Source organism: Schistosoma haematobium, chromosome 6 (genome assembly GCF_000699445.3).
Source record: "Schistosoma haematobium chromosome 6, whole genome shotgun sequence".
In the NCBI taxonomy this organism is placed as follows: domain Eukaryota; kingdom Metazoa; phylum Platyhelminthes; class Trematoda; order Strigeidida; family Schistosomatidae; genus Schistosoma; species Schistosoma haematobium.
The window spans coordinates 4,468,341-4,491,502 of NC_067201.1; the positions used below are offsets into that span (position 1 = coordinate 4,468,341).

The 23,162-nt window shown below is 34.1% G+C and overlaps 1 protein-coding gene across 1 annotated transcript in view; it reads right to left on the reverse strand.

The window, feature by feature from the left end:
• TPP2 (tripeptidyl-peptidase II Tpp2) overlaps positions 1–23,162 on the reverse strand; it is a 64,128-nt gene that overhangs the window by 16,672 nt on the left and 24,294 nt on the right. Inside the window, exons 12-25 of the mRNA XM_035732351.2 lie at positions 22,791–22,998; positions 20,639–21,183; positions 18,144–18,259; positions 16,746–16,904; positions 15,362–15,555; positions 13,854–13,954; positions 11,826–11,928; positions 10,730–10,864; positions 10,167–10,232; positions 8,582–9,108; positions 5,687–5,765; positions 4,362–4,884; positions 3,035–3,087; positions 538–1,481 (exon numbers count right to left, since the gene is read on the reverse strand). Coding sequence (XP_035587559.1) covers positions 538–1,481; positions 3,035–3,087; positions 4,362–4,884; positions 5,687–5,765; positions 8,582–9,108; positions 10,167–10,232; positions 10,730–10,864; positions 11,826–11,928; positions 13,854–13,954; positions 15,362–15,555; positions 16,746–16,904; positions 18,144–18,259; positions 20,639–21,183; positions 22,791–22,998 — 3,753 coding nt within the window. The remainder of the gene's footprint in view (positions 1–537; positions 1,482–3,034; positions 3,088–4,361; positions 4,885–5,686; positions 5,766–8,581; positions 9,109–10,166; positions 10,233–10,729; positions 10,865–11,825; positions 11,929–13,853; positions 13,955–15,361; positions 15,556–16,745; positions 16,905–18,143; positions 18,260–20,638; positions 21,184–22,790; positions 22,999–23,162) is intronic.

The following is a 23,162-nucleotide window of genomic DNA, read 5'->3' on the forward strand; positions in this document are numbered from 1 at the left end:
GTGATAAAATACATATACAAAGACATTTCGTTCAGGATGTCCATTACCCTACAGAGATTGATCACATGCAGTCATGAATATGAGTAATGGAATAATCTAAACTTTTATTAATAGTGAAATAAAAATCTGTGCTAAGTGTTTCAGACATTAAAATTTTTTACATATATATTTTGTAGTAGTAAAGCCGTTCTTCAGATAAGTCTTTGTTTAGAACTTGGACTTCAAGGACATTTCGATGTGGTTGGACACTTTAATACATTTAAAAATATACAGTGTTATTTCATAAACTTTACATTGTTCAACACCAACTTAAAACATGATTAATGACCAAAATAGTTTAGTCATATTTGGATTAAACCTAGTACAGTTTCTTCATCTGTTACAAAATATTATCGCTAGGATCCTCAAAGATGAGTGTGGAAACACTTAACCGATTCATGGATTTACAAATGAGAAGTGCTTTCTTTTCAACAAATTCTAATCTTATTGCTAATACATATGAAGAAAGGTCCTCAATTCTAAAAAAATTTTACTTACTTCTCAGATTTGACTACTCCTTGATTAGACTGACTTACAACACACCCACCAGAAGGTTCAGGTCTAAGAAGATTACACAAAGAATCAGATTTGCAAAGTTCTAATTGTGATGATAAAGGAGACGATAGTGTATATTCACCATTCAATGATAGATTACTACAAGAACTTGCAAAAAGACATGCACCATCAGTAGTGGCTAAAGTGTTGGTCTTGAGATTCTTCTTCATAGGTGTCACTGAGTTATTATTATTATTATTACTAGATGGTAATGAAACATTCAATAGATGATAAAATAAATTATTCTCTTTCGTAGGCACCAATGAAGATTTAATTGAAACTTTTGAATTATCCATATTATGTAATTGCGTCGTCTTTTGTATAGTTGGTATTGATGAGAATTCAAAAAATCTGTTCAACAGGTTCAATGTTTCATCGGAATTAATCAATCGACCATTCATTAAACAATCAATATCATACCATAGTTTGAAACGTTCTTCTAAAAGCATGCATAGATTAGTATGCCAATCATTGTTGTTATTACGAATATTAACATCGTCATTATCATCATCATAATCGTCAAAGGTACTTATGAACGGTTTATCCAATGAACATAAATCTACATGAATTTTACAAAGAATGGCACTGAATTCATCTAAATTATAGTTTTTCACCTTGAATGATGTTTGATTTTTGTTATCATTTGAGAGATTATGTTCTGTGGTGGATTGTGGTGGTGTTACCACTACTGATGCCGTTGCTTCTAGTGTTTGTTGACCGCACACCGTTTCTCTGCTTGAATTATTGACATTAAAATCAATATTGTCGGGTGTTGTCAAAATTTTCGTATCTTGTTCAATGACATTCAATGAATCTAGTGTATTATGATCATACGATTGTGAATCTAATTCGTTTGGTGATGATTTCGTCGAGTTATTAACCTCTGCCTAAATAACGAAAACAAATTTTTTTTAGAGTAATCTGAAAATTTGAACCAATTCTAAGAGAACTGACAGTAATTTTGTTAACTTATAATGTAAATAATTTTCTCATGAGACAAAAGCAACCTAAAATGGAAACTGTATTTAGTTGAGTTTAAAAATATGAGTAGTATGATCTTTACTTTGAAGATATTACTGTTGTATTTTACTTAGAATATCAAATTACACGGATACACTCTGTTGATAAATGTCAACTAGTATCAAATACCAAACGCAAGATACTCAATATCCGTTGGTCGGATACCATCAGCAACAGCCTACAGTAAGAAAGAACAAACCAACTTCCATTTACAGAGGAAATTAGGAAAAAAACGATAGGGGCGGATAGGAGATACATCATGGAGATTGTCAAACTCCAACATGAGGCAAGCGCTAACTTTGAAGGGAAAAGGAAAAGAGAAAGGTCAAGGAACACATTGAGTCGGGAATCGGAATCAGACATTAAAAGAATGTATAGCAACTGGAAAGGATTGTCCAGGACAGAGTTGGTTGGAGAATTCTGGTGGGCGGCCTATGCTTTTCTACAACGGTAACAGATGTAAATAAGTAAGTAACGAAATGCGAACCAACCAGATTCACAGACCAACTATGTACAAACAAGTTCATCAAAAAATTAATTGAAAAGCAGTATAATATCACTTATTATTATATGTGAGCAAGTACGGAAATGAGGTTGACTAGGAAAATGTTAAAATATTGGACAGAGAGGATAAAAAAACGCACATAGATTGTTAGAAGAAGAATAGTAATCAGGTCATGTATCAATTAATAGACATAAACCAGTTATCAATCAATAGAAATAATAATAAATAACCATAAGATCACAGTAAAAGACACTCATAATAAATATATTAATAATGGCAAGATAAATTCTAGATCAACGGACCAAAGTACGATCAGTTATATTCGAATGAAGACTAAAGGAACGGTAACTTCCAGGACTAATTTATGGAGTATTATACATATTTTCCTTTTATTGTAAGCTTTCAATTGACCCATTAATCACTGATATACGATTTACTCTTCGTAGTTCTTAATTAATTTCCAATCTATTATTCATAGTCTCCCCAACTGTCAGTCAATTTTGGACTTGAACATATATAATAATTATTTATTTTATGATGTAATGTAGTTAATTATGTTTGTATACAAAGTACGTATGCTTGAAATATAAAACGACCTTGCACTAGTGGTCATTGATCGTGTTTTTTCCTTTTCGTTTGGGACTAGTTAGAGTTGGACCACCCGTCAAGTATAGAGTATCAGTCTTCTCGTTCTTGTTGTGTATAGGTTGCTTGAGACTGTCCATGCGTATTAGTCAGTGCTAGGACAGCACTATTCAAAAATGTTTATTTCTAATATACAAATACTAATATTTTTAATATTTATAGGATACGTCTAAGGAGTCACCGTAATACACCTTATATTTTACAGAACTATATTAGAACTAAAACACCAATGAACAAATAAAACTATGACATTAAAATGGTCAATATTACCTTTTGTTCAACGTCATTTACATAATTATTTGGATTATTATCAGCATCCCATCCTGAAAAACGAATAAAATGCAAATAAAATCAATAACATTTCTGTACAAAAGATACTGCTACGTTTGAAGAGATTACAGTATCACTTAAAACCGACGAACGGAACGAAAGTCAGCAACACAAAAACAGGACAAGCCAATCTATTCCACAGCGCTCCAGCTCTGTTAACTAGAAAGAAAAAACCAGATTCACCCGGGAAAAATATATATTCGATAAGCAGCCGGAAGTACGAACGAACACGTGCACAACTTATGCGTATATATATATTACAAAGATGTCCTTGGAAAACGTCATAAAATAGAGCACTAGAAGAGGAAGCGAACCAATGATATTTAAGGTCCTTCCAGATAGGGAATACAAATTGAAGGTAAAAATAGGCGCTTTTGGAGCGAAAAGGAGACGTTCAAATTTCCATAATAAAATTACGGAAATTAGATGATTACCAAGCAATTTCTGGGGATTTAGCATGATCAACAGATAAATAAACATAAAATAGCCTACATGACTAAGTAATTGTGTAGGGTCACTTTTGTATCTTGAAAATATTATTCATAAGCAACAAAAGTTTACTGCACAAACGAACAACAATTGACGAGTCAAGAAAATAGGAGAGATTGTTATCCGTAGAAAACATGATAACGTTGTAACATCTAAACACAACCGTATTTCATCTTGAGACCCTTTGAAAACAATTATTGAACAAGTCTACCACCAATTGTCGAATCGACGACATTCAGGATCCACAGTAGCCAAATTATATAATGAGATGAATACTGTGGAAGTATCACTTTTGAGATCCACATCATACAAAGAATTATTATTGGTATTTCGATTGTATAATAAACAAATCTTTAGACTGTTGTATTTTTGTATCCATCTATTTCTAAGCTTTCGTTTGCTCTTCAAATCATTGTCATCCATCCTTTCATTCTGGATTAATTATTAGTGACTTAGTCTCCTATAGCTCTTGTTTTGCATGACTTATGACGAAGTTATGTACACGTAATTCCTTAATTGTGTTGTTATATGTTCAGAAATCTCAGGCATTTTATTGTATGAATTATGAATCATGATGGAACTGGGTGCAACTGAGAACTGATCTGATTTCTGTTTTCGTCTTCTGTTTGGTCATTGAATTCTAGGAAGCTTAAGGGCCAATAGGATCTAAAGTCATAATTGTTGATTACTAGTCGGTATGTCAACTGGTACATAGGTCACTCGTCCTACTGACAATATAGGTTAAATAATCGATAATACGACTAGTAAAAAGTCTTACCTTTACGCTCATCAGTTAAATCTGTTTTCACATTATTCACCAAGTTTCCACACATAATCGATGATGAATTATGGTAAGTAATATTTTTTTCATGAGTTTTTTCTAACTGGCATATTTTCTCTTCGTGATGATCTTGATGAATTGATGTATGGGATGTATCTATATCTTTGCAATCACCATTATTATTATTATTATTATTATTATTATTAAGCGAATTTTTATTCTTTTTATACTGATGTTCAATTGTCCTGGAGTTGAAGAGGAATAACTCACCAAAACATTGGATCCATTCCAGATCTTCATTACCTAAACCCATATAGCTGATTAATAACTTTCTAGGAAGTTCTTTTACTTTTATATTATTATGATCAGATGATAGTATGGAAGATGAGAGGAGTACAGGTGATGAAGTAGCGCTATTAGTAGAAGTAGTAGTAGTAGTAGTAGTCGGTGTTGTAATTAAAGTAGGTTTTGAAGACAATATGTTTGAATTATCCATGACTAAACGAAATGGATAAGTTACCTGTAAAAAATAAGTGTATATATGTGTATGGATTAAAAGATGAAACGACAAAATTCAGCGCAAAAAACGAAAGAGAAAAATATAGGTTGTACCTAAGATGGGACCATTAATTTAGATCTGAATCTCAAAAAATCGTTACTAATTTCTATTCTAAGCTATATCGGATAACATCTCAAGCCAGTGAATTCTATAATGCCCTAGTACAGCCGAGAGTGGCGAGAGTCAACTCTCCCTCTCCAAATGCTCTCATATGGCCACGTGCATACAACCACTGCCAGGGAAGTCCTACTTACTGACTTCTCACGGCATTACTGTTGTTTATGAAATTGAGAGGACGAAAAGTGAATGTTCGGCACTTTAACCAGGTTCGTGGATATACAGATTCCACCTAGTATAGTTGGAAAACTCTAACTCCAAACCAATGGTACACATGGGCTGCAGGATCCTGTAGGAACAAATGGAGTATGAACCAATTATTGATCAACGGTTAACATGGGACTGCATCTCTTTACGTTGCTCCACTGCCTTGTGAATTAGACCTTTAGGTCAAAAACTCCGGGTGCGGCCCCCTAAGAAAACCACCTGTTTCGGTTTGGGCACCCGAGCAGAATCCTAGCCTTCGCTTAAATCGAATGTTTTATGTGGTGCACATATATCTGATGCCTCCTTGTACCATTGTTTATCTGTTTAGATAACTTTTCAAATCGACTAACAAAAGTCGTAGCTTTAGAAAAATTAAAACGAACAATTTTAACTACTAGAAATAAATTCGAAAAAGAAGTGAAACATTCAACAAACTCACTAAATTATGTAATAAATTAGAATCATAGAATCCAATCGCTCCAGAAAAATATGAACCTGGTACTATATACGTTGGATAACTGAAATGTACAACATTAACACATTAAGCTATGAAAAGACAACGTGAGAATTACAAAGCCCTATAGTAAAAATTAATTTGAATCCTATAAAGAGAAAATCTAATGAAACGATTAAAAGAGAAATAATATGCAAATAAAAAATATACCTCTTGAAGTCAGTCACTAGTGAGCATATGTTGATTAATAACAGAAAGGGTTTTGTGGAGATTGTAGTAGTTTCAACAGTTCAGATCATGAGTCAATTGAAGCTAGAACACCATGGAAAACCTGGAAGCACTGGATGGCCGTTTCGTCCTATTATAAGACTCCTCAGCAGTGAGCACCCGCGATCTCGCCTTGCAGGATTCGAACCCAGGAGTTGAAGCTAGACATTAACACAGTTGGATGCCGGCCAGCTCAATGGTCCTGGGTTCGAATTCCGCGAGGCGAGGTCGTGGATGGGCACTGCTGAGGAGTCCCACAATAGGACGAAACGGCCATTCAGTGCTTTCAGGTCTTCCATGGTGTTCTAGTGATGTGTGGGCGAGAAAGATCATGATTGGTTGTCTGCTTAGTCAGACATATAGATAGTCTGACAGGTGTCAGATAAGTTATATATTCCCTTATCCTTATTATTGTGACACACACTTATTATGGATTGTTCATTGTTGTGGATTGTGTCGGTTTTTGATGTGAAAATATATTTACGTTGTGGTCAGGCTAATTACGTGTTCTTGATCTGAGTTGTGTTGACGTCCTGTAGAATAGACACTGGTAGGGATCTAGTGTAGATAATCAATCGTTTAAGGTAAATTAACGTCCCATATGTGTAACGTGGAAACCCAACCGTTATAATATGAGACGAAGTAAAACCGAGCGTTATGATATGAACTATTGAAATTACTACAATCTCCGCAAAACACCTTCTGATACTAAAATAAAAAATAACTGAAACAATATTAGTTTAGTGAAAGTGAATGCAGAAGAATAGTGAAATCTTATAAACATTTTTCCCTTCATGAAAATAAACAGAATGAAAAAACTTTGCAACGGGTTGTAATCATGGAATAAGAATTAATGTATAGTGTACCTACTTAAATCTAAATTAGTTTATTTACCTAGTACTTGGGTATGAGATACACTCCAAGTATGAGGCGCAATGATAGTAAACGATAGCTGAGACAAAAATAAGTGGAGTGGAGTTCGAACCTGGAACTTAGTAGTTGAAAGTCAAATGCTTTAACCCTCGCTTCACATAAATTACCACTGAAAAAGTTGATAAACGTTTAGGGTGAGAAATAAAAAGGACTAAGTAAAAGAATTGTTGCAGCCACATACCATGAATCGTAGGGTAGAATAATCAGTAAAAAGTCCAGAGCACCATATACATGCTGATAATTTCTAAGAATATGGAATGTAGTCATGATAATCGCATGGGTACTGAAAACAGAAAGCTTCTGTAATCTGTTTCTTCATAGTATGGAGTATTTCAGCAACGTACAATTAGATCTCCATGCACGATAAAACCTACAATTTTTAAATTATTTCTAGAGCCAAACACCAACTAGTTGTTAAATCAGGAATCAACAGCTCACATTTTTCAACCAGAACGGAAAAAAGACTTCGAAGTACTACATACTTTCGAATATTTCACTAATTTATGAGTCACTTTTTAATGAGAACGGAATCATATATATATATAGCTTTGTGAATTTCAGTTACTAAAAGTAAGACAACCACTGAAAACCTGGTAGCATCGGACAGCAGTTTCCTCCTATTGTTTGGGATTCCTCAGCAGTGTGAGTCTCCAACCTCGCAACCAAGGATCTAAACCAGGAACTTTTGTCTTGCACGCGAACGCTTAGCCTGCAGACCAGAGAGTTGGAGGCCAACACTATGAAAGTCTACTTTCAGTCAATCAGGAATATTGTGTTTGTTATGTACAAGTATATGTAGTTGGCTTTGAGAAAAACCCTTTGCATATCAAGGCTAGTAACTTTTTACTTCAACTAATTTATCACGTGCAAACTCATACTTCTGTTCAGGCCACACTCTAAGCATGAGGCACAGTGATACTAGCCAAACGCTCAAACCGATGAGGGTGGAGTAGGATCCAAACCTGGGATGTAATGATTCAAATTCGAATGCCTTGAACACCGAGCCACCATTCTGGTGATACTAACTAGCCAACTGTTTAATTCAGAGTAGCAGGGTCGAAACCTAAGACCTGTTTTCCTAATTATGAGATCATTGGTTCCTAAGTTGCTTTGGGGAATCCAGAAATCTTATATAAGTCGCTAAAAGTTTAAAATTTTATTATTAAGTCGTAATTATAAAATTTAAAAAGAAAACAACTGAGAAAGTTAGTAGTTTTCCATGAAAAAAAGTTGACATGACGAATAATATTTTGGATATGATAGAGCATTCACCTCAGAATGTTCAAGATATGTACAATATCTAATATACTTCTATTGGTATAGTGAATGAATGCTGCATATAAGAGGGTAGTTTTCACTGAGAATTTCATTTCAAGCTCTGAATTCCATTTGATTTGCTTTTTCCATCTGGTAATTCGGGATGCACCACAGTGGTATATTCACAGAAGACATATGTAGATAACTTTAAATGATTGAAGTAAAATCTCCATTAGAAATTACATTTTTAAATGCAATACCAACCTGGTTAATGGAAGGAAAAATGCTCCAAAGGGTTAAACATATAGCATTGAAAAAAGAAGGTTATCCTCAAATGAACATCTACTTCAATTGTTGTGGTTCAATAAATTATTTGAAATAAATTAGTGGATCGTAATTGTATAAACATATAACAACACTTACCGTTCATTTGTAAGACCTAGAAAAATACTAATTGTTTCGCATGCGTTCACTCGACTAGGAAGACATGGCAACCGCTTTACTAATTCAAAACGATTTGATTCAATATTATCTGTTTGTTGATCATTTGTAATTGTATTTGATGAATAATTATTCAATACACTACGATTGATCATTGTAGTTTGTTTTGCATCAGATGTTAAAGGATCCATAGCTGAACAAAATTTGGTACCATTCAAATTAAGCGATGAAGGGAATGAGCTGAATTCAAATTGTACAACACTTTGTCCAGTTAAACAAGAACCACCTTTTCTACCGCTAGCTAATTCCATTCCTCCAGTTAAACGAAAACTTACTAATATTGGAGTGTTTTGTAATGATTGTAACGGTGACCAAGTGGAATTGATCGCGGTAGAATCAGCATTTTTGTATTCACTTAAATTATACGACAATTCGTTCCCTGGTGGACAAGGGACAGATAATGGTTTGATTGGTTCACGTTTTAAAGATGGACCACTTTCATGGCAAATCTAACAAATACAAAAAAACAGAAGAAAGATTTTGATGTGCAACTGATTAAAGGTCTTAGTGTTCTAATATTAAACGGAATATGAGCTGACTTAACATTTCACGTTTGTGGTGCTTCAAAGATCAATGATATGTTGTATTTTATTTACTACTGTGTGACAAAGTGACAAAGCTATTGTAGGGTGCGTGATACTGAGCTCGTTTGTAGGTTACCATAGAGCCTACGGGATACTTAACCGGCTATCTGACCGAGCTCATGTGGTTGCTAGTGTGATGCTATATAGTCTGACTGGTGGGAAGAATTTAGACTATAATAATGCAGATGCACCGTCGAATCATGCTAAAAAGAAGGACTATATCATAACCTTGAAAAAAATAAATGATACTGCTAATGTAAATTCCTTGTGAACTTTAGGGCTGATAGAAGTACTCTTTTTTCAGTTGATGTGGTTTAAGTGAGTAGAGTCTGTTGACAAGTTGACGGAGAAACAACTTCTAGAGAACTAATTAAATTGATCGACTCTCAAGCTACAGTTGCTTGTGATCGGATCGGCCAACTAACGGGTCAAAGAAAACGATAGCACATAATCAAGGTGAATTGTTCTACACAGTCAGAACCTTGATGGAGTTCTGTTGGTAAGGCCTCATACAGCATGCATTCCAACAGTTATATCATTCCTAAATGCCAGAAATTTAGAGCTTCACTGGTTAGAGATACGTGATTCTAGGTGACATGCAAAGGTCATTTCCTTCATTTGCCTTAAGTAAAGATATAGTAAGAAGATAGAGAATGGTTGTAGCTCAGGATGACGATGTTGGAGTTATTATGGATCTAATCAATTTAGAGATCACAAAAACTCCGACAAAGATATAGTGTTATTGAGTGCAAATTCAGAAATCTTTGTGGCCACAAAAGTAATGAAGGACGGCATTATAGGCTATTCCATTTTGGCTAACTGTTCCATAACAACATCGATAAGCTCAGGATATTTAAGATAACTTGGTGGAATGTAATAATGACAAGTTAGCGCCGGTTGATGATATTCCAGAGTAAACGTACCTGTGCAATCACTTTATAGTCACCCTTTTGTAAATTGAAAGTAAATTTCGGACGTTGTTCACGGTGCTGGAATAAAAAACACACGAGATAAACACGAATTTATGGATGGATGTAACATTTTAATCTCAATGTCCCAAGTCATTTTTTTCAATCTAATTACATATATTGGCTAGGCAAGAAAAACAGAGTGATGGTTGATAAAGTATAACGTAGATCTAGCTAATGCTAATGACGAAAGTATGTGGCTCATCGGCTAACTTGGCGAGTGGTACCGGGTTCGAGTGCCAGAGTGAACATCAACTCTGAAATGCAGGTACATCTGGCTGACGAGTCCAAAATAGGACGAAACACACATCCTGGATTCCACTACTAGCCACCATCTTTCTTTGCTTATAAAGCTTGTGACTTAAGGCAATATCGAGGGAATTCACACAGGATCCACATATACCAATAAGAGTCTGATCAATTGCAGTTCTAAACATCAATGAGAGGATTCAAACAAACAATACAAGATTAATTGAAGGTAATATCATGTTTCACCGAACAACATAAAAGATACTTACTCCATCGTATTCACCAGCACCAATATATCGGCCACAATTATCATAAATATGAAATATATGAATTGAATAATCACTGGTATAAAGCATATCTTGTAACCAAGGCAAAGAAATGATGGTTGTAGCTGATTTGAAAGGCTGAAAAAATGAAGTAATAAGGGAGTATGTTGAACTTTGTAGCAATTTCAATAGTGAAATCAAGTATGCATCGTTGTAGAGACCTATCTATGTTCTATATTAATGATTTTTTAGAAGATTGAATAAAAGATATAATTAGTAAGGATAAGAAGTGAAAGATAGTGAGTCTGAGACCCAAAGTGAACAAGTTCCAAATAGAATGAAAAGAGTGTCTTTGATTACATTGTCAGCCATAATCTATTCTTCACATAAGACAATATGGTTCAGTATGAAGTGTAGTTTATCTATCTTAACACTGATTGGATATGGATTGCAAGCTGAATCTATGTGATACAGCATCTCAGTAACCTAGTATTTTGACTTTTATTTCGAACTCAGGCAATTCCCTTTCGTATAAGTTTTTACTTTTAAACCAGACAAATGTATATTAATTAAGTATTCAGACAATGACATCTGTTGATATGGACATTAAAATTTTTTAGTGGGAGGACAGAATATATCTACCTCCTTATGTTTGCAAACATAAGTAGTATGTAACACCAGTCGGAAGTGTAGTGTCTGAGAGTGGAATGAAGAGAACAGAGAAGAAAACTGAAATCAATCAAGATAACAACAGAAATGAAGGAACAATCAAACTCGTAGGAAAATATTCAGAGATGTGTATGATTTTCATGTTTTACTAAACCACTCTGTGTGATTGTGCATTAAACAACAAATCGGTTATCCCCATCTGAGTTCATTTTCACTACAGTATCAATCTATAGTTTTACATCTCAGTACAGAAATATTTTGTCTATTTTAATAAGTCATAATGTTCACTGTTGTATAGAATTTGACTATAGTTTCGTCTCTCAAACAAGACCTAATTCCCACATTTAAATGTGTTAAGCAAAGACACATATTGAATAAAACAGTTGATTATCTATGAATAATTAAATAATAGCTTAAAAGCGAAACATACACAACTAAACCGATATGTTAAACGCAGAGCATACGAACCACAATCGTTGGGAAGCAGTTCATTTGTTCCATGACCTAAATAATAAATTTTCGAATCATGAGGCCTGAAAAACAAATAAGGAATAAAAAAACTCAAAATTTTTAGTAAAGGCAAAATAAGGAAATTTCAATGATTAAAACCACATTCTTAAGTCTTTTTTGAATAGATATAGGTAGCCTATGAAGGATACAAGCCAAGTTACACTACGTCTAATGAAATAGTCACTTTTACAGTCTTTGCCACTTGAACACCGTCTATCTACCTGTAAAACGACTAGTGTCTTCGCTTATATAGATACATGTGGATACATTCAGGCAAGAATTCAATTTGAAGTCAAAATATAGAGCAAGAGCAACATAAAGGAAGTTGAGAACTTGATATTCAACAATCGAAAAAGATCCAATCTATTAGCCAATGAGAAAAAGAGACAAAAAATCGTAAAGTTACTGGTCAGATCAAAGGAAGAAGCCAGTTAAAATAAATGTGAAAACAGTGACGGTACATTATTAAAAGCATTCACGTGAGCGGTAAATGTTAAACGTCATCTCTGAAGAGCATGGAAAAATGTTTAAACGTTTAATTTACATTAAGGGAATTTACTGTTGAAGAAGGACAAAACAAAGCACAAGTAGACAGACAACGATCTAGGAATTTGAATACAAAATTCATGAATATGTTAATGGGGGAATATAGTTGTTTAATCATTTATTTATTTATTTATTCGAACACATAAATATTGGTACAAAGGGCACCGAATACATATGCGCCACACAAGTCACTTGATTTGTGTGTGAGCTGTGATATTCCTCGGGTGCCCAAACCGAAGTAGGTGGTTTTGTTAAGGAGCCGCACCCGGAGCCTTCGATTTAAAGGTCTAATCCACAATGCAGTGGAGAAACGTCAGAAGATGCAGTCTCATGGTAGCCGGTGACCAGTAATTGGTTCATATGCCATTTGTCCCTTCAGGATATTGAAGCCCATGTGCACTGTTTGTTAAGAATCGTGGTTTTCGAACTCCCCACCATATCTCCGACCCAGTTAAAGTGCCGGACATTCACTTTTTGTCCTCTCAATTTCGTCAACACCCCCACCACGAAAAAGTAGTGAGTATTACTTCCCTAGCAGTGGCTGTATACGCTTGGCAATGTGAGAGTATTTCGAAAGGGATAGCTAACTCGCCCAACTCTCGGCCGTACCAGGGCCTTTGGGGGCTGTACAAATCATAGTTTCACAAGTATGACCGACAACAAAAATTTAGCCTAATTCATATATGTAGCAGATCATACAATGGTGTACAAAGAATGAACCAATTGAGAGTTCTTCAAACTATTCATATATAAGGGGTTAGTATGAAGTGGCGATACAAATCAATGCGTGATAATTACACAACTTAGAAATACGGAATAAAACCGGCAATTAAATGTAATTTTTTACACAATGAATGATGTGGTTAAAATTACAGTGAATTATAAAACCTCAATGATTATAAAAGCATTTTTCAAAGGGATCAAGAGTTTCAGTAAGAATCATGAAAGTTGTAAACATGGTGCAAAGCTATGACGACGGCTGATATTCAGTGTTGATGGTAATATAGAATGTTTGCAGTCGGTTTTTATGCTGCATAGATTGGTGATTCACTAGTTAGATAACTGTTAATAAACTAAATTTTGGAAATCTTCCCGTGAACATAGTTCTGACAAAACATTTGAGGTTAAGAACATTGTGCGACAACAACGTGAGGTAATGAGGTATGAGAAGTACTCCAGCTCAGGACACTCAGTGATGTTTAGAAAAGTGAAGAGATAAACAATAGAATTATCACACATACGTATTGTTTTGAAAGGGGATACAATTAATGTGCTTTAGATTTTATAAAATGGTGTTTTTTTATGACCTTATTAGAGTAATTAATTGGATAGATGGTTTATACAATAAGACATAATCAAAAACTCTCTGAAATAATTATTTTAAATGTTCATTATTTCTTACTTGACAGGTAAACACCAATGAGTTAACCATATATCCGGCTGTATTGATTCATTAATAAAATTAGAACGTAAACCGATACGACAATAACGATCACTTGTATTCTGAAAAATAAAATAGATTAAATACATAGAATGATAATAAACTTGACAGTTCGAAAGTTTATGATTGTCAAACCAACAGAATAGTCTATTATAATCTAGATATGTTAACTATTAGATTTCGGCTTAGTGGCCTAGCGTTTAAGAGCTTGCTACAAAAATCTAGCATTCTGGTTTCGATCTCAAGTGAGGATATGGATGTCGACTACTAGAGAATGAACTACTGAAACAATACAACTATCCAGTGATTCCTGGATTTCGATGGTTATCTAACTTAGTTTGGACGATGAACTCAATAACAAACACCTTATACTTGAAGATCTGTGAATGAGTTCCTTGATTTGATTTATCATTATTATTATTATTATTATTATTATTATTATTATTATTATTATTATTATTATTATTATTATTATGTTAAGTACACATCAGTAATCAGGTGTATTTTGTCCTACTGTGTATAAAAGCGCTTGCAAAGAGTAGCATTTTAATCTTTTTCAACACAATTAACCAGTCATTTCATCACAGCCGATGGGTGAGTTATTGTTATTATCATTCACTATTCTATTAAGATTCAAACAACGACCAAATATTGCATAGATGTCACATTTCTACTATTTATTTGATAAAATCTTCCACCAAGAGTTTAATTTTAAGAATCACAATTAGAATAATAAAGCCGATACGCTGTATAATTGAGGGTCATTTTATTCGTAATCAATGCAACTATTTACGTGCAGTTGTTACTCTGTAGTTAAACTTTGGATAGGATGTTGAAAGGGCAAGACTTAACAGTCAGGTTTTAATTGATTAGGAAATGAGCAACCTACAAACTAATTCCATCTTAACGCCTAAAACATTTTACCATGTTCATTGTGTGTTCATATACTGTAAATAAGTATGTTATTTGATTACATATAAAAAACCTATTCATCTGGCTAATGATCTCATCCTTAATTTCTAGTCAATCAAGGGCTTACATAAACGATTCGTTCTTGTGGTTAGCCATCACGTGGTTACATCATTTCATCATATCCATTGATCAATTAGCAATCTATTCATTGATGTTGACAATTGAAAACTCGCTTTGTCAATCATTCAAAAACCTCCTACATAATGAAGTAACACGCTTGTACTTAGCATGGACTATATTGATTAATATGAAAATTAAAAGATTTACCCAAGCACAGTAACCAGTGATTTCAGCTGCACTAAGTATAAATGATGATCATAATTTGTGAGGTTTATTTCACCCTAAATTCAACTTACTAAATGCTTCGTATTTTTATAAACTCTCATTTTAGTCTAATCTAGTTACCAAGTGAACAGTTGGATAATTGAGTTGAATGTGTCACACATGATCAAGTACCGTGAATTATTGCTAGTAGTCTGTTATAAAAAGCAACTTACCAATACAATGTTTTTAAGACTTGGTTCAAGACCACGAAAATACAATTCACCAATTACAATAGCTGGCATTTCTAATCCCCAATGTTGTGCTATAGTTAATTCTAAACAATCTGTCTCCCATTTAATAGGAAATCCAAATTGTGATGCACAGTCGAAATCATCTGAACTCAATGATGGTCCATATTTATCATTGCCTATAGAAAGAAACAAAGGAAAATGAGAGAGGGAGGCAGAGGAAGTAAGGGGATTTTGTAATTTCTAAATTAAATCGAGAAATATGAGTAAATAATAATGATAATAACAATAATAATAATAATTCCACTTATTGTCATTTTAGACTTGATAATGAAGTTCCTTTTTCACGAATGATGTTTATCTAACTCGATACTAATTTTTCATAGAAAATAATGCCGACAAGATGATTGACAAGCAGAATGAAAAAGAATTAGTCAAGATGAAAACATCAAAAAACAAACAAAACAATTTGAGTTCATTGAGTGAAATGATAGATCTTTTTCAAGAACTATATATCATGAAGTGAATTGGAACCAAAACGTAATGGATCTTTATAATGAGATATAACCTTTTCATATTTTATACGTGGGGGTAACTCCAGTAATGTTTAGGAATTACATTGTATCTTCAATGATTGATATATTTGATGTATTAACACGCGACTAGGCAGATGAGCAAGCGACTATCTTTCTTTCATGGTTTGTAAAGGTTCAAACTACGTCAATACATGCCGGTCATGTGTTGGATATAAAAAAAGAACGGCTATGGTTACTTATTATGTTTCATAATAATTTTTGAAGGAGTTTGATTTCACTTTTTAAAAATTGTGGAGGGTATATCGATTCGAAACACTAACCTTTGGGTTTCTACTTAAAAGAAGTTTGTATGTTTTATCACTCCATGACGAAGAAGACTTGATGAACGATACTTTCAGTTTTCAACCTCTTTTCTACATTTTTCAAGTACTTTACTAATAATTGCTCAATCTAAAATGCACATTTAATCGCTTAGAGCTAGTAAACGTTGAATGAACAATTCATCTCAATTTGGGACTTATGAGAAGTGAGTATCTTCATATCGCAAAAGTAAGACACTTTTGATCAATAAATCGAGGTTCTATAGTTCGCATTTAAAAATTCAGTCCATTCATAATGAAAAACCTTCTCGTCTCACAACATGAAATGTTCAGTGTTGCCTAGTTTTCAATGGTACTCCTGATGTAAGTTTGATATAATGACTGTTTTCAAATTTAGATGAATTTCAACAGACCGACAAAAAAATGAAATGACACTTGTATTGAACATCGGCGATGCCTCGAATAAACTCAGTTAGTTATATACATATTTACTCAGTTATTTTAAACACATACGTTTTAAAGTTGATTTAGTTTGACCAAATTTATTTAATTCAACAAATGTCCATCGAATTTCTTGACTATCCGAATCCATACCAATACATGGTGAATTAATAGTAATCGTAAATTCACACGATTTATCTCCATCATCATCTAACCGTGCTAAACGTAAAACTGAAATTAGAAAAATAAGAGTAGACAAAGAAAACCTGTAAGATTAGATGATACATTAGATCAAAATAAAAATTAGTTGATGAGATGTTTCGTCTCAATCAGTTTTACATCATGACTCTACACTAATATACATAGATTTTGGATTTGTCATACAAGTACAAAATAACATAATGCTATCCTTGAAGAAGAAGAAGAAGAATAAAGATAATTCTCAGTGAAGAAAATATTCTTTTCGATAAATTCATTTTTACACAAGTCCTACAATCCTGTTTACAAATAATTCATTCTCAGAATGGGGATTTGTGGAGATTGTAGTAATTTTAACAGTTGAATTCACGGGTCTATCCAAGTTAGACCACCATTAAAAACCTGAAAGCAGTGAAAGGCTGTTTCGTCCTAGTATGGGACTCTTCAGTAGTGAGCACCTATGATCCCGCACGCGGGACTCATTAAAATTAGTCTACAGTAAAAAGTGGGACAAGGTTGAATTTTTTTTAAAATACTAGGAGTGGTATCGTGTTAGAAATCGCTTCATAAAAATCTGATATTGAAAGGAAGTTGTATGATAATACAACTGTTAATGAAGAAAGTTGAGGTGAAAATACTCGTTCAACTGATATGAATGAAGAACAGAGTCAATAAAAGTTGTAATAATGGGTAATTAATAGTTGTGAAGAGTAACTGGAGGGGAGTAGAAAACACAAAAATGATAGATTATGGAAGGCAGAAAGATTAGTTAAGACTATGGTGGAATGAGATATTACATATATTATTTTTGTAGCAGTAGTATACTATACACGCTTCCCATGAAAATCTATTCTTCTCTGAACTAATATAAATGTAAACAGTCATGTGACTGATATACCATTTTAATCCCGTTAATAATTTGTTGCTTATTTCTTTTAGTCATTTATACCTTACAATAAATCAATATTTTGGATGAGGATAAATAGTCTTTGTAATGTTCAACAAAAGTGTAATATCTAGCATTTTCGATTGGATCGATTAACAGTCCGCTTAAAGATTTTGGTTGAGCCAAGTCAAATTCATATTTTTGTACGCTTGATTTGTATTTGTTTACTTCACTGACGATTAGAATGCTTGAAAATTATACGTCCTTAGAACATTACACATAAGACAATTGTATTGCATTATTATTCACATAATCTAGTTTAAGTGTTCTATACACAAAAATTAAATAAACAAAATTATAAAGTGAGATGAATTTTGACAACTTACTCCCCGCAGTAGCTCCATAGGGAACTTCAATAAACCATCTCCTTACTTTATTTTTAGCATCAAATCTATCTGAGAACAAGAAACGTGGGTGGTCCGAACAACAATCTCTATGTAATCTTTAAATAAATATTACGTATGAAAAAAAAGCAACAATGAGTAAATATGATGGAGGAAGTCGAAAATGAAAACACCGATCAACAACACACAAACTAGTACATTTCAAAATAAAATTGCCAATTAGTAAGTTGTTTATGATATATATGAATCACGAGAGGATTTACACGACAGATGAATGTATAGAATGTCAGTTTTGCTTACAAACGTCTTTGAAATCCATTTATTTACTTGAACACATAAACATTGGTAAAAGGGGGCACCTAATATATGTGCGCCACACAATAACAATGAGGTCAGTAGCAGTTGTCATTTATCTGTGTGAGGGCTGGTTTAATGCCCTGGTGCCCAAACAGAAGCAAATGGTTTTCTTAGAGGGCCGCTCCTCGAGCCTTTGACCTACGGGTCTAATCCACAACGCAGTACAGCAATGTTAGGGGATGCAGTTTCATGGTAGCCGGTGGCCGACAATAGGTTCATACTCCATTTGTTCCCTCAGGATCCTAGAGCACATGTGTATCATTGGTTTGGAACCAGGATTTTCCAACTCCTTTAGGTGAAAGCCCCGTGTCCACCAACCCGGTTAAAGCGTCGAACATTCGCTTTCCGTCAGCTTCTTTTCGTAAACAACACCCTCGTCGTGAGAAAGCAGTGAGTAGGACTTATCTAAAAATGACTGTATACGTGTGGCCATGTGCGAGCACTTTAAGAGGAAGAGCTAACTCTCCCTACACTTGGCCATACCAGGGCATTCGAGGGCCTTTGAAGCCTAAATGGAACTACTGCTAAGAACTCAGGAAAGTAGTATCATGTTACAAAACAAAACAACAAATTAATTAAGTCGATATAGTAAGAAAAATGTTAATACATTTAAAATTTTTGCACAAGAAGATTGTGGAGTCTTTCTCATTTATCGTCGGGACTATAATTTATGGACGAACTAATCAGATTTAAGACAGGAATTCTTGGATTTTGGTGCGAAGCTCATCTACCCGTATGGCTAAATAACATTTTGGCATTAATACCTGGTGCCAGTTTGTGATGAAAACCCTAGCCCTAACTTCTAACTCTAAATCCCAATTCTAATTCCTCACACTGATTTATAACCCTTTTCAAAACCTAGTAAATATGTGAAGTTTCTTAAGGTGCACCAGCGTAACTCTGATAAGGACTTGCTTTAACCCAGGCTACGTCCTGCTAACAGCTATCCATGAGAAAATCATACCCAATAATTGAAAGAAGATAGTGAGCAGTATGGATTAAAATAAATCTTAGTGGTTCAGTTCTAATCATTGTTAAGCATCTAGCTTTTAAACGATGAATATTAATACTATCCTATATTTCTCATTCCCGATTTTATTCGTTCAAAGTATGACAAAGTGAACAGATGCAAATTTGTACCAATTTCTACGTTGTTTATATCTATGGGATGGCATTTCAACATAATATTGATACTTTTACTTTAATTATCTTGTCTAATAATCATAACTTTAAAGAGTAACCTTAATAAACAGGTCAGTATGCACATACGGTATACAATGTTATGATGATTCAAGAAATTAGAAAAATATACTGACTGAAGCCTGTTTATAACTATTAGTAAGAAGGTATTGAATTGTATTGAATTGACCTATCAATATTAGAACAAATTAGCAAGGTGAATTTAACGTAATCCACTAAGCATATACATAAGAAGCAGGCTTTAAGACAAATATTTCTAGAGTGAGAGAGGATAAGAAGTACTACAACACTGAATGGGATAAAGAAGCTAGGTAAAGTTTAAACTCATGTAAGACGTTGGGCAGTTTTTTTTAGAATGACCAATTTTTACAAAAATGGACAGCAGTTGTAAACCGCGACCCATACATTTGGATTTGGGTCGATGGATAGTATTATTCAGTAATTACACAGAAAATGTATGGTTACTTGAGTTCCATTAATGGTTAAAAGCAATAATCGAATCATCAAAATCCAAATGTTTGAATCACTGAGTTGTAGCTCTAATATATATAGATGAGCAGTAAGAAAAGATCATCTGACTTCTAAAACAATGATATCCAGCGCTGATTTAATAGACTGCTATGTCCTGTGATCGTTCAGGTCTGCTACTTATTTATAAGTATATATTTATATCTCTCAGAAAATTAAGTCAGATTTTCAACCGACAGAGGTATATCTGTTTCCGTTAAGCTAAGGCTTTATCATTGGCATTTCCCACTTATCATTTAGTATAGAGCTATTATATCTGAATAGGCCGATTTATCACAGACATGAATATTTCGTTACACGATCGGCTATTCAATATTTATACAAAACTTAAAGATTGGTTGATATGTAAGATATATATATCAGAATCGAAAAATCACTACTGAATATCTTACCGATGTGGCATATGTATAATTATTGGCAAATCTGCTAACCGGCCCATTTCTGGATCATTAATAGCTTTAAAACTAAGCATCATAACATATGGTTTTTGCGATTTAACAGGCAATGAATGAAAAGGATGTTTAACTGAAGAAATTAGATTTGATGGCCAACCGAAACCTGATAGTTCATTGTGTTGTTCTGTGCATAGTTGTGACTTCAATTGATCCTCTGATAGCGAAGATATCTCCTGACGATTCAGGAGTCCCTTAGTAAGGCTTTTGTTAATCTCTGCACATTTATTGCATAAATATTGTGTTTTCTTTATTGTTGCATCACATTCATCATTTAAAGGAGAAATTTCCTCATCTATTTCACATAACAATTGATTAAATCTATTTGGATCGATAACTAGGTTAATATCTCTTGGTGTACTTGTAACAGTTATCATTGGTGCAATTTGTAACCAAGCATTACAATTCGTTAGTTTATCTAGGTCAGAAGTTACCTCAGTAGTTAAGTGCAATTCCATGTTTCGTCGAATACCAATAGGAACATACTAATAATAGTGATTTGAAAGAATTAATGAGTGAAAAACAAATAACATAAAGTAAATTCACTAAGTCAATAATAGAAATCGAGGAAAATTAGACTGCCTATGTTGAGATCATGAATAGATAAATGCTAGACCACCACTGAAAACCTGGAAGCACTGGACGACCATCTCATCCTAGTATGGAACTCCTCAACAATGCGCACCCGTGCGAGGGATAAGGATCCGAGATCTTCGGTCTGTGGGCACGCTTAACCTGCAGACCATTGAGTTGACATCCAGCAGTGTTAATGTTTGATTTCAACCAATCCACGATATGGTGCGACCATCTTTCATTGTCGTCGGTAGGTAACTGACTCACACCCGAAACGGTTGAAATCCACTGGTTACGACTTCACACCACGATTCCGAGAATTATCTCTCAAAGCTAGTCACTAGTGAGCACATAATAATTATCAGTACACGGTTGTGGAGATTGTTGAGCTTTTTGTCGAGATCACGAAACATGATATCGTAGTGAACGAAAACTCAGGTGCAGTAAACCAATTTATTATTTAATGTAAAATTACACAGTGCCATCATAAAATATGAAAAACCGTACATTAAATATATCATTTGCATGTCTTCGATCAGTTGGCCTTTACATACACCGTCATTCTTCTAATTCCGTTGTTATTCCAAATGCTCTGTTCCCACTTCCGATTGCTTTTACATACTACTTATATCTGTCAGTATAAGTAGCACACATCACAATATCATTTCAAGTCAATATGTTTTATTCAGTATAATAGGTGTGGGTTTTTCGTCGAATGTGACACTTATCTACTTTGTGCTATTCAGCGTTGATCTAGTATATATTTTCCAGTAATCCTGTGTAAAATCAGTACATAAATGTGAGTGCATTTGGTTCAATGAGAATGTGTTTTTGGACGACCTGTTTTCAAATAGTCAATAAATCTTCATTGCACCATTCTTTAGTGTTCCTACTATGCACCGTGGGAATTACAGTAGCTCCCAGTTGTCAAGTATGATCAGAAAGACTGTGAACATAACAGAGGTGACACTTACACAAGGAACAAGAGAGGTAGAAATAATTCATAGCGACAATGAAGCAATCACTTATCATCAATAATAAGGCCGAATAATTGTTATACTTCATTGTCATCAGTTGACCAAAGTCAGATTTACAAATTACTAGAAGTTGACTCAGTAATCTAAAAGCGAAGCACATGCCAAAAGATATGGATTCAATCACCCAAGTGAAATCATGAGTGCATACCATCGATGAGTCTCCAGTTAGAAGAAACGCTGGTCGTAAATATTGGGGCTACTGAAGGAATAATATAATGGTTAGTTACAGGGTACTAGACAAATATGATAAGTCGTCTGATGATGTGGTGGACTTTAATTGACTGAGGTGGTTAGAATATTTTTTATGCATGGAGTAACCACCGTCAGCGTCTACATTCGTTGTTAATCAGGAGAGAAGAAAGTTAGGGAGCAGTCAAACTTAAATGTGATATTAGTATATAGGATTATTGGCTATTAGTTTCAGCCATGCTAGTAGATGTTAAATTAATAGTTAAAAGTCCCAAGCAAATGATAACACTAACCTCGTCAAATTCAATGTTCATACTCACGGTGTACCGTAACAACGGTAATTGGGCTACACTAGTCACGGCTCGTGGACTCAATAGCCAACCACGTCTTAACCAAATTCCACGATTTTGTAGTGTACAACCAGGTCCAGAAACAGTCAATCGAATGTGCCAACCATACATTATACATGGATCAGGTACAGGTAATAATTTTATTGACGAGCTAACAAGAAGAATTCAGGGTAAATATTTAAAAACCATAAACGTTGATTCCACTGAACACTGGTCAACCAACCAACTTACGTTATCCCATGACTAGATAAGTACTCAAATTTCGGTACACATTAAGTCTTATATACTACGCAAAATACTTCGGATCCGTTGGTC